A 15151-nucleotide genomic window follows, 5' to 3' on the forward strand; every position below is an offset into this window, starting at 1 on the left:
TGGTGCAATTTGTTAGAAATGATAAGAAAAAATGGAAAAAAATGTTAAGTTGGTTTAGTTGGTACAGTATGTACCCAGTCAATATGTTGACAGGGTAGAAAAAGGTAGAAGCAAGGTGGAAAAAAATGACAAAAAAAATGTTTGTTTTTAAATCTAAGCATTCAGAGCAGGTTGAAGGTTCTTAGCTAGCATGAGGCTGGTATTGCCATCATTCTGTTTGTCTCCTTCCTGGGGGCGAGGAGTTGGACATACAGGCCCTGAAGGGTTTCACAATAGCTCTGCCCACACAAGAGACGAACCTGACAATGGCACTTTTCTTTTTTTTGTTGTTCGGAGAGGGCACAATCAGGTGATCCCTCAGGGTTGTGGTAACAAAATCATCAGTGGTGGGATCCTGTGATGTCATGGCTTGCAGAAGCACCTCTGCAGAGCCAAAATGCTGACACAGGTCTTTGAACACAGCCTTGTAGATCTTCTCAACACTCTGAGGGTTGGAGCTCACAGCAATTTCATTGGCATGGATTTTCCCCAATGCCTTATCTCTCAGATTCTGGATGACCCTATTAAAAACCGTCTGGGGCAGTGATGTCCGGGCCCTCTTTGTAGTACACAATAGCAACTCGACAAGCACCAGGATGAGCAGCTGGTGCTTTGTGTCATCATATGTAACTGGTTGAAGACTACCAGTGTCAGAAGAAACAGCTATTGCATCTGTGGATCCATCAACCTGATCTTCATGCAGTGAGGCTGGACTGACAGAACTCCCTGCAGGAGTTGGTTGGGAAGTTGCTGTTTTTTGACAGACTGGTCCACTGTTGATAGTTTCAGCTGATTCCTGGCTGAACGAGTCCTCAGACTCATCATCTGAGTCCTGTGTATCTGTTTGATAAGATCTCTTATCAGTTGTTAGCACACTGTCGTCATCATATGTTGAGATACCCACATGATTCCCACTGCATCCAGAGACATCACCACTGTCAGTAGAAGTCCAGTCATCTGAGTCATGTGTATCTGTTGTTAGTGCACTGTCATCGTCATATGCTGAAATATCTGCATGATTCCCACTGCGTTCGGAGACATCAGTGCTGTCAGTGGACACCCAGTCATCTGAGTCCTCACACCAGGATCCTGCATGTGTGGTAACAATTGGACGCACACATTTAGGAATCTCCGTCATTATATCCATGACTTCATTGTTCGAAGTACAATAGGTGATTACACAGTTTTCCTGCTCTATGACCATACACAGCGGCCTTTTTTTCCTGTTGTCACGTATGGCTGGAATGGTGTTGGGCCTTTCCAAGTCTGTGGACAACGGTGTGCACTGGCAGTTCTGTTGGTACATGCATCTTAGCATCTGAGTGACCAAAGCAATCATGGTATGAAGAGTTGTGTAACAGATGCAGTTACAATCAAAAGTCTTGGGTTGCAGAGACAAATTGAAGAGGTCCATTACCACAGCTATCTGAGAGTTTATGCTTCTCGTCACCTCTCTTGCGACTAGCTGGATGAACTTGTCTAAACTCTCGCAGTGAACACTTGTAGGTAAGCTTAAACCATTGCAGACACACTGTGGGAGGATGTTCTTCAGGTTAGCGAGGACATCACTCTCATCTACACCAAAGAAACAATGTCGAGGGTACAGATACTGTTGTAACCGGAGGGATTTCCTGTGCCAGTCTGATATGACGGGCTTAATAGCCCTCAGGATAAACGAGGAAGTCAAATTAACAATGTGCTGACACATGTCCACCATCAAATTCGTGCTGTCAATGTTGAGGTTGCCAGATTCCACCGCACTCCAATGCCTTTTCAACAAACCTCTTATATACGGACTAATCCATACGTCGCATCCCTTGAATGAAGGGAATTTCACAAAAGCGGTCAGTAAGAGTTGCGATGGATCCATGATAGTTGTAGGCTTCCTCTTAGTTTGTGACGTTTGTTGTCCGCTGTCCAATACAGAAACGTAAACACATCAGTTTTAAGTTCATGCAGTATTGCTTTTAGTTTGTTGAGATAAAGTTCTGAAGCTGTCCATTCTAGAATGGTTACTAGAGATCGTTCTATTGTGACATCATCAAGAGTCTCTAAATTACTTATTTATGTATTTATTGGGATCATGTACAGTATTAAACATAAATGTTACCATTCGATGTGCTGTACCAGAGTTAGCTTACAGCTCATTTTCATCTGCAGTCCCTTACAATTAAAACGTTATAACAGCACAACAACAAACGGTACAAAGCAAAAAACACACAGGACACATTAATACAAAATACAAAGCTACATACAAAGCAATAGCATATCACATACATCCACAATGGCAACTAGAAATTAAAAATGTAAACTTGTCAAATTAAAAAAGCAAGATTATTTGCGTTTCATGAGAAGACGATGAGATTAAATTTAGAGTCAGTGGTTACAGAGCTGAGTAGTTTTTAGCAGATTTTTTAATTGGGGTTTTGAACGTACTGATGGAACTGCAGCTCTTCATATCATCATTCCACTGAGTTGTGGCTTTCACAGAGAAAGCTGACTGCCCACATGCAGTGTGACAAAATGGTCTGGTACAATCTTGTATAGAGGATATTCTGGAGGATCTAATAGAACTTACTGAGTGATTGTACAGTTGTATAGTGGAGGAAGGGGCCAAACCATTTAAAATTTTATAAACTAGGCAGTTCTCAAAGCTCAGTAAATTGTATTTCTCCAGTAAACTACAGTGATGGAAATGCATTGGCTTTTGTAGGCCTACATGCTTGTCTGCAACCTTTACATGTGATATTGCAATTATAATCCTATGATAGCCACTGTGTGCTTAAAATAGCAGCTGAAGTCGGGGTGAGGTCCATGCTGTCATTCTCTTGACATGATATCCTTGTAAAAAGCAACAGACAGCTGAGTGAGCCTCGAGAAGAGCAGGACGGCTTTCTGGGAGGAAAACACTTTTGTCCTTGCAGGAAGGAAACAAATGTTAAATAAAGTTATTGTAAAGAGTAATAAGACCACATATTATTTCTGTCTGTTTAACTATATTTATTTTCAAAAAGGTTAATTTCACAATGTCACGAGTGAGAAAAGCAATTACCTGTCTGCTTATATGATGCAGGACTCATCATATACATATATGTACATATTTGAGCCAAAATGTGAACTGAAATATGAGTGTACAGTGTGTACTACACGCAGAACCTTAGCAACAAAGGCTACAGAATGGACAGCTGTTTATGGGCATGCATGAACAAACTGATGCCAGTTCGATGGGGAAGTAGAGGTAACTATGCAAATGGTGTGGTAGAGCAGGCTGAAACCCTGGTTTATGACTTGCAGGAAGCATTTTTACAGACGTTCACCTCAAGTTTTGGAATTTGAACCATGTTTAACATAGACATCCAACATCATAACAGTATATAAATAACAGAAAATCACAAAAAGCATGATATGCCCCCTTTAAACTTTAAAGATTTAAAATCATGACAATCTCAAGGTGGCGCCATGCAGACAGCAACCTGTTGCAGCAGCTCCCGTCTATACGCTTTTCATTTGTTTGTTTGAGTAATTAAGGCTGGATCTGTCCTTGGATGCTCCCTGGACATGGTGAGTGAGTCCCTGCAGCAATCAGACTCTACAACACAAGTCATCACTGCTTACAGTGGTCACAACCATATCATATCCGATATGAATCATATTTCCTCACATTGAACCACCCAAGCCCTGGCCCTATGCTGACATACTTGTCATCTTTTATATATTGTTACTTTGAAGCAGTTATATCTCAGGTCTTACAATTGTGGCTGCTATTTGTTTGTGGTTTGTGTACATAGTTTATATAGACATTCATAAGTTGTGTTATGTTGTGTATGTTGTCTGATTCTTATTTGTGGTTTGCTGCTGTAACGCCAAAATTTCCCTTTGTGGGATCAATACAGTTTCATCTTATCTCATTAAAATATTAACTCTGACAGGAGTTCATTTACATAAAACAATGTTGACACAGTGTGTTCACACAAACTATTTATTGACAGAGTGTTCGCTGATTGCACTCAAACCTAAACCTAAATTAACTCTGGCCAATGCAAATCTACAGTCTGCTTTTGATACATTTCAGATCTCTCTCATCAAATTTTAAGTTTGTTTTTAATTCTGGCAAAACTAAATGTATGCTATTGTCAAGGTCACCTAAGAGTGTCCAGCCTACTGCCCGTATCCAAACTCTTCAGGTTTCCAAAATTGAAACTGTTGAATGTTATAAATACTTGGGACTGGATACCAAACTCACTTTTAAGACCCATGTGGAACAGCTATCAAGCAAACTGAAGGTCAAACTGAATTTTTGTATAGAAACAAAGTCAAAACACCATTGTACAATCCACAATTCTCTCTGCCCTTGGTGATGGTAATATTGTATATATGCATCCTTCTCCCTCCACCTTAAAGCCTCTTGACTCCGTGTATCACAGTGTGCTGCGCTTCATCACAGGTGATACATTTCTCACCATTGCATCTTATACGAAAAGGTGACATGGTGTCTCTCAACAAACAGAAGGGAGTAGCAGTGTATGTTTATTTATAAGAGTCTGCTGCAAAAACTGCTGTTACATTACATTTAAATACAGAACTTACAAAGTCAGGTCACAGAACATCTTAACATCCTCTTGTTCATACTGAACTTGGAAAAAGTGGCTTCAAACATTATATGCTGCATACAAATAGAATGAGGTCCAAAAAATATTACGTTACATTCTCTTATTTCATTTGAACTTTTTAAAAGATTATACTTATGTATTTGTAATCACACTTCTAACAGCTTTTCTTCATTGTGAAAACTGTATAATGTGAGTCTGTGAATTATATGTGTGTCTGTCTATGCTTTAACTGTATGTTTTGGGGTTTTTTTATACACTTGTACACTCTTGAAACATGAGACTACCTGTTTAAACAAAGGATAAAATAAAATAAAATAAAAATGTTTCCTTCTCTGGGACTCACTGTTCATCGCTGAAGTGCTGCAGAAAGTGGGACAGTGAATATTTGGTTTTCCAAGCCAATAGTTATTTTTATTTTGTCATAAGCATGTACTTTGGCAGAGGATTCAACCTTCTCATGTTGGAACACACACACACACACAGAGAGAGAGAGAGAGTCATTAAGTCAACCAGCTTCAGGTGTGTTAGCTTGTCACACAGCTGAACTTTGGTTTTATCAAACCACATGAGAGACTGGGGAGGGAATGACTCTTTTAGTATCTGATGCATGTGAGGTTTCCACTACTGAGCGAGCTGCTGCTTCATATACAGATTTAGATATATGTAGATGTATAAATGTGTGTTGTTATTTATTGGTGTAGCAGCGTTATAAATCAAAGCTGAGTTCTGTCTGGAGCTCCAGCAGCAAATATGTTTGCTTGAGTTGTTCTGGCTTCCAGTCTGTCTCGTTATTAGTTTTATTTGTTACTTTTCTAAAACGGTAGGATCATCCTACACATGTTTTATATTCTCTGAAGGGGTTTTTAACAGTACAGGGTTAAGTTTCTGGATTTGGTCAGGTTCATTGAGCCAGAGGTCAGAAAGCGTGTGTGTATTGTAGCCATGAAGGAGGAGATTGCTGCTGCTGTGTTCTTTGTGGCTCGGCTGGTGAAGAGATACGGCTGTCTGGATAATGACGGCAGGGAGCGTTTTGCTGCTGCCCTCACATCCGTTTTGTTCGAGAAGTACAAGAACCACTGGCACCCGAACGCACCCACCAAGGGGCAGGCCTACAGGTTAGTGAAACATTTTAGAAAATGTGATTTGTTGCTTTTTGTTCGGTTTGTCATTGATATAACGAGAAATTAGAGCTAACCTGTTGAACTTTGGAAGGAGGACATGACACATCCTTCCTCTGTCAACAAAAAAGTTGAATCTTAGGCCATAAAACAAACTCTTGCTCAACTCAAAACACTCAAGAGTTTTGCCAGTACAGCCCAACTTGGTCTGGTACGACCAGTTAGCCTCATGTTAGCAAACTTTATGACAATTCTCTAATCATGTTAAACCATATTTTACTGTTCACTATTACAGTCAGTTCACTCTATAGTGAGTATAAATTGAGATTATGGATATTTAAACATCATTTTGTGTCATAAGTCACAGCTTTAGGCAAGTTATTTTTGCATCTATAAAACATGACCCATTGCATTGTGGGATTGTTAGCAGAAAGTAGCAATGAACGCTACTTTTTTTTTGTTCCATTGAAGGGAAGTTTTGAGGGCTCTATATTATATAAATGTAGACACTTAGAAATCACAGCTGTAATTCTGTTTTAAAGTAACAATTGTGGAGAATTCTGCTTTTTGTGATTCTAGTCATTATTCTGATGTTTCTTCTTCTTCCTCTGGACAGTTGATCAAAGATCATTTCATATTTCCAGCTGCAAAGACTTCTTTTTATAGCTGCTATTTTGCCATGCTCTGTAATTGAAAAGAGGCAGAGACACTGAAAAAAATACACAGAAATAACAGTCAGTGAGAATGAAATACAGCCATAAAGCATGCTGGGTGGGTAAGGTGTGGGACGCTTCACTGTGACCAGCTCTTGTTGAAATGACTGCATTTTTCAAATATTCCTCATCTATGGATGTACTTTTGCTCTAATTTTCCCCGGTCTTGAAGTATTTGTCTTAATGATTTCCTCTATTACAATACAAGTGAATGAAATTCCGTTCATGGTGCCCACAGAAGTAAAAATTACATTTAAAAAGACTATAACTTCTTCCTCTTCCTCTTACAAATGAAAAGTTGAATATACAAGCAATAAAACGCACCATTTGTACAATTCAGTACACTTGGGTTATGTCTCACCAGTCTTACTTTTTTACATGGTGGCTACTATAAGCAAATTCAGCTCTGTTTTTAATCACTGAACACACAAATGAGATTTCGGAGTCACTGCTGTGTTTCAGGTGTCTGCGTATGAACCGCGTGCGGCTGCAGGACCCGGTGTTACAGCAGGCCTGCGAGCGGAGCGGGGTGCAGTACGACGACCTGGGGTTGCCCCAGGAGCTGACAGTGTGGGTCGACCCAGGAGAGGTGTCCTGCAGGTCAGCTTAGCTCAGCAGGATCAAGACTTAAGTTCAGAAGCCACCTAAAAACTGCAGCTTCTGCCCTCGACAGAACTGCTGCTTTGTTTCAGTTTGTACGCTTTTAAAATCCCTAATCAATTTAGGATTAGTAAAACCACAACTTGAGGTTTTTTACATTTCTTTGTGTATAGATTAAACAAATGAGATACACCGGATTAAAGGACCAGTGTGTAAGATTTAGGAGGATCTATTAGCAGAAATGGAATAATATAATAAGTATGTTTTAATGAGTGTATAATCACCTGAAAATAAGAATTGCTGTGTTTTTGTTACCTTAGAATGAGCCCTTTTTTATATCTACATAGGGAGCGGATCCTCTTCCACGGAGCCCGCCATGTTTCTACAGTAGCCCAGAACAGACAAACCAAACGCTGGCTCTAGAGAGGGCCTTTCATGTTTTTCACGAATTTCACGGCCACTGTAGGTTCTTACACGCACCTCACAGCTAGATGACACTAAATCTACACACTGGTCCTTTTAAAGGTGCTGGTAAATGAGTTTATTAAACTTTGGAGAGAACCAGGCCAGATGTTTCCTCCTGCCTTCAGTCTTAATGCAAAGCTAATCACCTGCTGGCAACAGCTTCATATTGAGAGTAAATACATTAGAATGGTATCAATCTTATCGAACTCTCTGTAAAAGAGTGACTATTTCCCAACATATGGAACCATTCCTATACAATTGACTCAAAGAACTTGTGTTGAATGAATGAAACACATGTTTGGTCAGAGATTCGGGTGTGTTACACTAATGTATCCTTGAGCTGCTAGCCTCAAGCAAACATGAGTCAGTTACAGAAGTCTTGTAATCTCATTTCTTTCTAACTCCACACCCCCAGATTTTTCTTTTTCTTTTTTTAATTTTCAAACTTGTAGCCTTCAATACCAACCAACATTTTCATACCTGTGCAGCTCCCTCTGGAGCCACTAAAAGCTTTGACTACTTTTTTTGTAACAACCATTAGTACTGCTCCACAGGACCAAACAGCCTTTCATGTGTAATCAGTGCAGTTCCTTTTTAAGCCCCTTTCAGATACAGAAAAGCATTTGCTGGCTTTGTCTGTTGAAGGTAATGACTTCCTGGAGACATAATGTCTGTTATGTCAATGTTTCATAAGACAAGACCATTACTGGAGCCAGACTGGTACAAAATATGGTAAAGTTTGTTGTGTTTTTCTTAGCCGAAGTTTCTTTTTCTTTCCTTTCCCTCCTTGCAGATACGGTGAACACAGTACTCCGTTCTGCGTCTCGGTGGTGGACAGTTGTCGGCGTGGAGACGGGGAATTTTCCCGCCGCATCCATGACGCCGTGGAGCGGGCCGGCCTTGACGTTCAATCAGGAAGCTCTTCAGACGAGGAGGAGGTGGCGGACAACAGCATGAGCAGCAGCAGCAGCAACAGCATCAATAATCTATCTGCTCTCTGCCCTGCTCCAGTCCCGCCCAGCAACCCTGAACCCAAAACCATCCCAACTGTCAGCAACCCCAACAGTGTCTACCGGGTAGGTTGGAAAGCTGAAAAGGGGGTTGTTAGTTCTTGAATTTGAAATTTTGACTGCTGTGTTCTCAAAGTCTCTTCTATCGCTGTCCTCTAACGTTTTACTCCTCCCCCCCCGTCATCAGTTCAGTGAGTTTGCTCCAGGCGCCCCTCACACCTGGCTAACTTACCCGAAGCGGAAGCCCTTTACTGGGGATGTTCTCCCACCTCACGCTCCTCCCCCTGGAGGTCCGACCTCACAGTTCTGCAGCCAGAAAGGCTTCAAGTCCTATCGAGCCACCTTCACCTTCACCGGGCCTCGTGTGGACAAGTACCACTGGGTCAGCAAATCCCGATCCTAGAGCGAGCCGCGCCTTCAACCTAGAACCAGAATCAGGTTACTGATTCTGATTCAGAGACCAGAGAGACCAGAGACTGCAGCCATGGAAAAAAAGAGAAAAGTTTCAGGACAGTTTATGTATCTTTAAAGGATAAGTTTATTATTCGTACATGGTTTAAAGTAATAATGATTTAAAGTATTGCTGTTTAAGCATGTTTTTAAAATTTCGAAATATTCGTGTTTTAAATTAAGTCTTTATAAATGTGTTTTTAAACTAAAAGTAACTTTGAATAAAGTAACATTGAACTGTCATTGAAAAGAAATAAATGTCTGTGTCAGCTGTGTCTTCATAACACATTCTCAGGGGCCTGAATTATTTCTAGAGCTATAATTACATAAATAAAGTGATGAATATTGAAATGTATTTGTTACATTCAGTTTGTGTGACTATTTGTGTGACTATCTGCTTTGCACAAAGCAGAAACTTATAAAATGTTTAAATTGCACAGATACACACGTTAGTTCAAGTGAAACTACATGTGATGAAATGGCTTTCATTTACAGTTCATAAGTCCAGCACCTCTTCTCATTGGCTCAGGCGCAGCCATCATAAATAGCCTAGTGTCCTACTTTGGAAACGGCAGGACGGGATATCAGACCCGCTGCACTGATGGACTCCACTATGGATTTGCATTCATTCTTATCATGGCCATAAGGGAATGGTATTGAACTTCTTTTAATATTGGTTGTAAAGCCATACACTGAATCTCACTGCTGGCCACGCTTTAAGCAATGCTTCACAGCTAAATATGCAGTTTCCCGCATCTAAAGTGCCAACAGGTTGGTAAACGCCAGTAAGTAGTCGGTTCCATCAAGTGAGATGAACTAAATTAGCTGCCAGCTAGCATTTACGCTATTTGAAAGTAAATTGCTCATTAACCTTCCTGTTGTCCTCGGGTTAATTCTGACCCGGGAGGACAACAGGTGTCATTATGTGCTGTCATCAAAAAAACTGAAATGGTTTCAAAACAGTGTCCTGACTAAGAAATTATGAATTATTTTAATTATGGTTGAGATCAGAGGAAAAAATGTTGATGGATTATGGCAGACTGGTATATGTAAAAGTTTAGTCAGGATACTAATGATAACACCTGTTATCCTCCCGGGTCAAAATTGACCCGAGGACAATGGGAGGGTTAAAACAGCCAATGTGGCGCCAGTCGCTTCCCTCCCACTCATCTTTGTCCTTTTAAAATCAGCAGGTTGAGCTCGAGCTAAGTGCAAATAAACATCCTCGTGGATACTTGGAAAAAAATCTTCACACACTTCAGCCTTTAGATGTCCTCAAATCCTCTCCATTTCACCTGGGAACCACCCCCAGCCCTTACCTTGAGAGGCAGCTGGATTCACGAGATCACGACGTCATGAGATCACTCAAGAATCCATCTTGTCAGGCATCAAGTTATTGCGCTTGTGTCGGAACAACCGATGGTTCGGACCAATCAGCGTCCTATGAGGATTCTCACGTGATCCATAGACAAACTTCATAAAAGACACAACTGTAAAACTATTAACAGGACACCTCGAATAGCACCCAAAGTCAAATATTATTCTGTTTTCTGTTTTTAAACAATTAAGACTTAATATCTGTAGAACTTTCCCAAAGTCTACAGAAGCCAGTTCTCTCAAAACACTGAAAATTTAGAAGACCCCCCTGAACAGGAAATGATGTCAGACTTAATAACGGCGTAGTAACAAAGTGGTAATATGACTCTTGATTACTTATTCAGAGTTCCTGGCCTCTGTTCATGCTTTTTTGTGCTTTTATGTTTTGCTTTTTTTGTTGAACAAAATCAAACATGCACTTAAATGTACTCTGAATACAGCTCTGTCTGATAGCTGGTGTGGCTGGGCGGCTGTGTGCGGTGGTGGTTGTACTGGTAGTGTAGTTAGTGATTGGTGTGTAGGACAATCAGCTAACAACACTGCCTACACAGCAACCCCAGTCACCATCGGAAATGAGAAACAGATTTAACATGACGTACTTTTGCATGAAGGTTTGAACTTGAAATTACACAAAGACAATCTGTAGAGGTGTTATGTAAAATATAAACATTGAACTTTAAAATAAAAGGATCACTTCTTGGAAACTATAAAAGGATGAATTCAGGTGTTCACTGTAACTGATGCAATGAGAATAAAATGCTAATCACTTAAGACACTGTTACAATTTTGAAAAACATGTAACCACATTATATACAATATCAATATCATCACATTTTTTCCATAAGGACAGCCACAAAAGATAATACAACTATAAATACTGACAAAAATAAGAACAACAGAAACAACAACCAAAGAAAAACAACAAAACCAAGTTTAAGTAACTCACCTAATACTCATTACAGAATATGTTGAGTGAGGAAAAAAAATATATCTGATTTATATTTGCTGAGTTGAAATCATCTCTTTTTCACAGCTCTGCCTTCACAGTCATGTTGTTTCACACTTAGAATAGGCCACATTTGTCTTTTAACTAGTTAAAATAGCTAGTAAAGACTGATTAGCAAACATTAATCAGGTGATACTAGTCAGAAATAATAGGAAACAATCAAATAACTCAAGAGTTTACCACTGATTGAGGCAGCCACGCTCAAATCAATTAATTTTAGATGATTATTCCTGTTTTTTACTTCTTCATTTTGATCTCTGTGAAGCTAAAATCACATCGAAAAGGAAGCAAGGAGGCAGAGACTCTGATTGGCTGTTAATGACGGGTTTGTCGTCCAAACATCGGTTGAGTTTCGAGGCCACTTGATGATCACGTTGCACACAATATGACCGCAGGCTGAAAGCTCTGCCCGCAGCAGTATGATTTGAATAAACAAACCTTGAAAAATGTTTGTTTTCAGCTAAACAGCAGCAATGTTGAAAGTGAAGCACTGTTGCTGTACTGTATAAAATGTGTGGATGAGTGAGTGCTGTGTTCCCCTACCTGTGGTCGCTGCAGTCCTCACCGCTCTGTTTACAAGAGACTACTGCTGGAGGAACACAACTGTCTCCACAGCTACACTAACTACACTTAACTCTGTGTGTGTGTGTGTGTATGTGTGTGTGTATGTGTGTGTGTGTGTGTGTGTCCATTGCCTCAGGTCATGCCTCAACTTGTCCCTGGCAGGCAGGTATAGTGGATGTTGCCAGGGTGAAGCGGTCAGTGGCAGCAGTAAACACTCACCCTGAGGAGGATTTGCCAGTTTCTCTCTGTTTCCTGTGACCAGAGGACTTTCATATGTTTTAACTACATTTATAAATTTCACATTACTCAGTGCATCCTCATCTCCGTCTCAAACCACAACAGCTCCGTGGAACCCACATCTTTTATTGTACTTAAGTTTTAGATATACCTTTACGAGAGACACATGATAACAGACGACCGTCAAAATCGATCGAATGGAGGCTGAGATATTCTGACTTTTAGTAAGTTTAGCCTCAATATTATTTTCTTAAACTTTAGAAAGATCTCTCCAGAGGCACAGAAAACATGCAACTGTTGTCTTTCAGAGTGAGTGAACTGATCTTTATGTGTAAAATTGGTGGAGGTCCCCTTTAAGATGTCTTGGTGCTTTTGTACTCTGGTCCTGAGAAAAACTAAACTAAATAAATCTGCATTTCGGATGGTTGAAGTGACAAAATTGAAATTTAAACTTCAAGCTTTATTACTGGAGGTCAGCATTTTAAACCCACAGCCACAATTTCTTTTCTTTTCTTTTCTTTTTTTGACATTTACTACACAACTCCATGAGTTTAATGCAGTAGAGGTCTGAATAAATACCTTTTGCTATCTAATCATTGAGTACCCCATTTACACCTGGCATTAACATGTGTTTTCTCTTATCGGGATACAGATTGCATGTTAACACCAGGTGTAAATGAGGTGTAAATGTCTCTGCACTGGAGGTGTGGCTAGATCAGGATACACAAACAGACTAATGGTATGTTTTAATATTTTATTGATTTATCTTATTTTGTGTTACACAACAAGAATATAAATAATATATAAAATAATGGAAAGTCTAGAGAAATGTAATTTACAATAAAACTTTTTGGTTCACTTCATGCAAATTGAACTGGGAACGCCTCGGCTACATGGTGACTCAACAACAGGACATCCCATCTGTGGCTTCCATCTTTGCTTGGAATAGGAAGTAGAGTCGCAAATTGGGAAACAAATTTAAAATCTTTTTTTTTTAGTGCAGCTGACTGGCTGACTCAGAAGAGTCTTTGAGGATTCTGGAAATACTTTAACATGATTTTTTGAATACAGTCAAAAACGTATTTTTCAGAAAGCTCTGAGACTTGAATGTAATATTGCTACATGAGGGGGCCAACAATGGGTGTAGGTGTGTGTCCAAATCCTTCAATCCATGGACCACAGCCATTTGTACAAACAGTAGGCCTATATTTAAATTTGGCTACTTTTAAGCCAAACAAATTAAGAAAAAAAATACAAGGTAAAGGAGTGAGTTTTTGGATGGTTTTGGAAACAATCTTAATCTGCTGCTCTACAGTCTGATGGACCCTCATTTTGTCCAGTACGACACTGTAATAAAGTTGGTCAACTGTTGTCCCATCTTACATTTATACATTCAGCACTTCTGTAAATTATTCTGCAAACCAGGTTTTCTATGTAATAATTGTAGGAAAAGTAAACCGAGCTAATCATTAAAAGTTAATCGATGTATGTTAAAGCACAGGTTCACAATTTTTCAAGTCTGTCTTAAACCAACAGTCAGGGACCCAAATGAATATTGAAACGTTTTTATTTTTGTAATCATTCCTCCTGTAATTGATCTGACCATTAGAAGATCCCTCTATAATGCACTTATAATGTAAGTGATGGGGGCCAAAATCCACAGTCCTAAAAATGTATTTAAAAGTCTATCTGAAGCTGATATGAAGCTTCAGCCGTACAAATGAGTCAAATCAAGTAGATATCTTTCAACGTTACAGTCTTTCTACTGCCAAAGCCCTTCTTTTTGTTACTATACTACTACTTTGTTTGTGCTGTGTCAGCTCCTTCACTGAGAGAGAATTTGCAGATGCTTTTGCAGCTTTTGACTCTAGTCAGCTACATGTAAAGAGACACAAAGTTTGTTTTATGGCTAAAAATAGATGCAAAGAAGGGCACAAAAAGTAGCCATGATTTATGGTGTGTAAATGTAAGCTGGGACAACTGTTGACCAACTTTGTTACAGGGTCCATCAGACCATAGAGCAGCAGAGTGTTTCCAAAACCATCCATGAATATCAACAGTCTGTTCCTGAACCTCATTAACTCTGCTAGGACACCAGCGTCCACTAGTCCTTCCTCTCTGCCTTTCTTGTGGTTTTGTTGGCTTCCTGCCATTGTGTTTATAGAAATATGGAGTCTCCAACTGTTCTTCTTGTAAATCTGTCCTGACCTTTTCATAAATAAAACACTAGAAGTGTCAGACTGCGTGCTGTCTTCTTCAAATGTAAGGCAGGTATTCACTGGTGTTTAGTTTACAACCCCACACTCTCTACAGACAAATCCACAGGCAGTTATTTAGGCTGAAAAAAAATATTCTAGACAAAATATTTAAATTTTGACTGACTTCAAAGACCTTCTGCTCTGTTCTGTAGCAGCTGCAGTGTTCCTGGCATTTTCACCTGAAGCTTTGGGAGGTTTCCTCTCTGTCAAATTTATGCAGATAGTCACTGTGGTTCAGGAGCTGCGGCTCTTTTATTTGCTCCAAATAAGGATGGAGTGGGAAAGGTTAAAGTAAATGTAATTTTCTCTGTGTGCATTTTATAATTGACAGACTAAAATCTCATGTCAGGTTACAATCATAGGTCATGAACCTGGCCTGTGATGATCTATCACAAAAAATGCTTTTTGTATATAACATTATAGTATGTTTATTACAACTGCAAACAATAGTAATATCTTGAACTAACAGTCACATTATCAAACAGCATAATCTCTCTTTCAATTCAGTTCAATTCAAATAGCTTTATTAGCATGAACAAAAACATGTTGTTGCCGAAGCAATTTACAGAAGATTACATATCACACCTCTCTCTCTTTCTCTCTCTCTCTCTCTCTCTGTGTGTGTGTGCGTGCGTGTGTGTGTGTGCCCGCAGGGCTGACTGTTATCTTTACTAAAATAGAAACTGCGCAGAGAAATGAAACCA

The 15151-nt window shown here is 39.6% G+C and overlaps 1 protein-coding gene across 1 annotated transcript; it reads left to right on the plus strand.

The window, feature by feature from the left end:
- The first annotated feature begins 5554 nt into the window (after positions 1-5554).
- On the plus strand, positions 5555-9360 carry btg4 (B-cell translocation gene 4). Its single transcript, XM_067608864.1, has 4 exons — positions 5555-5764; positions 6943-7080; positions 8339-8621; positions 8743-9360. The coding sequence occupies exons 1-4, from the start codon at positions 5592-5594 to the stop codon at positions 8956-8958; spliced, it is 810 nt and encodes a 269-aa protein (XP_067464965.1). The 5' UTR covers positions 5555-5591; the 3' UTR covers positions 8959-9360.
- The last annotated feature ends 5791 nt before the right edge of the window (positions 9361-15151 follow it).

The sequence above is a fragment of the Thunnus thynnus genome, chromosome 13 (assembly GCF_963924715.1).
Source record: "Thunnus thynnus chromosome 13, fThuThy2.1, whole genome shotgun sequence".
Lineage (NCBI taxonomy): Eukaryota > Metazoa > Chordata > Actinopteri > Scombriformes > Scombridae > Thunnus > Thunnus thynnus.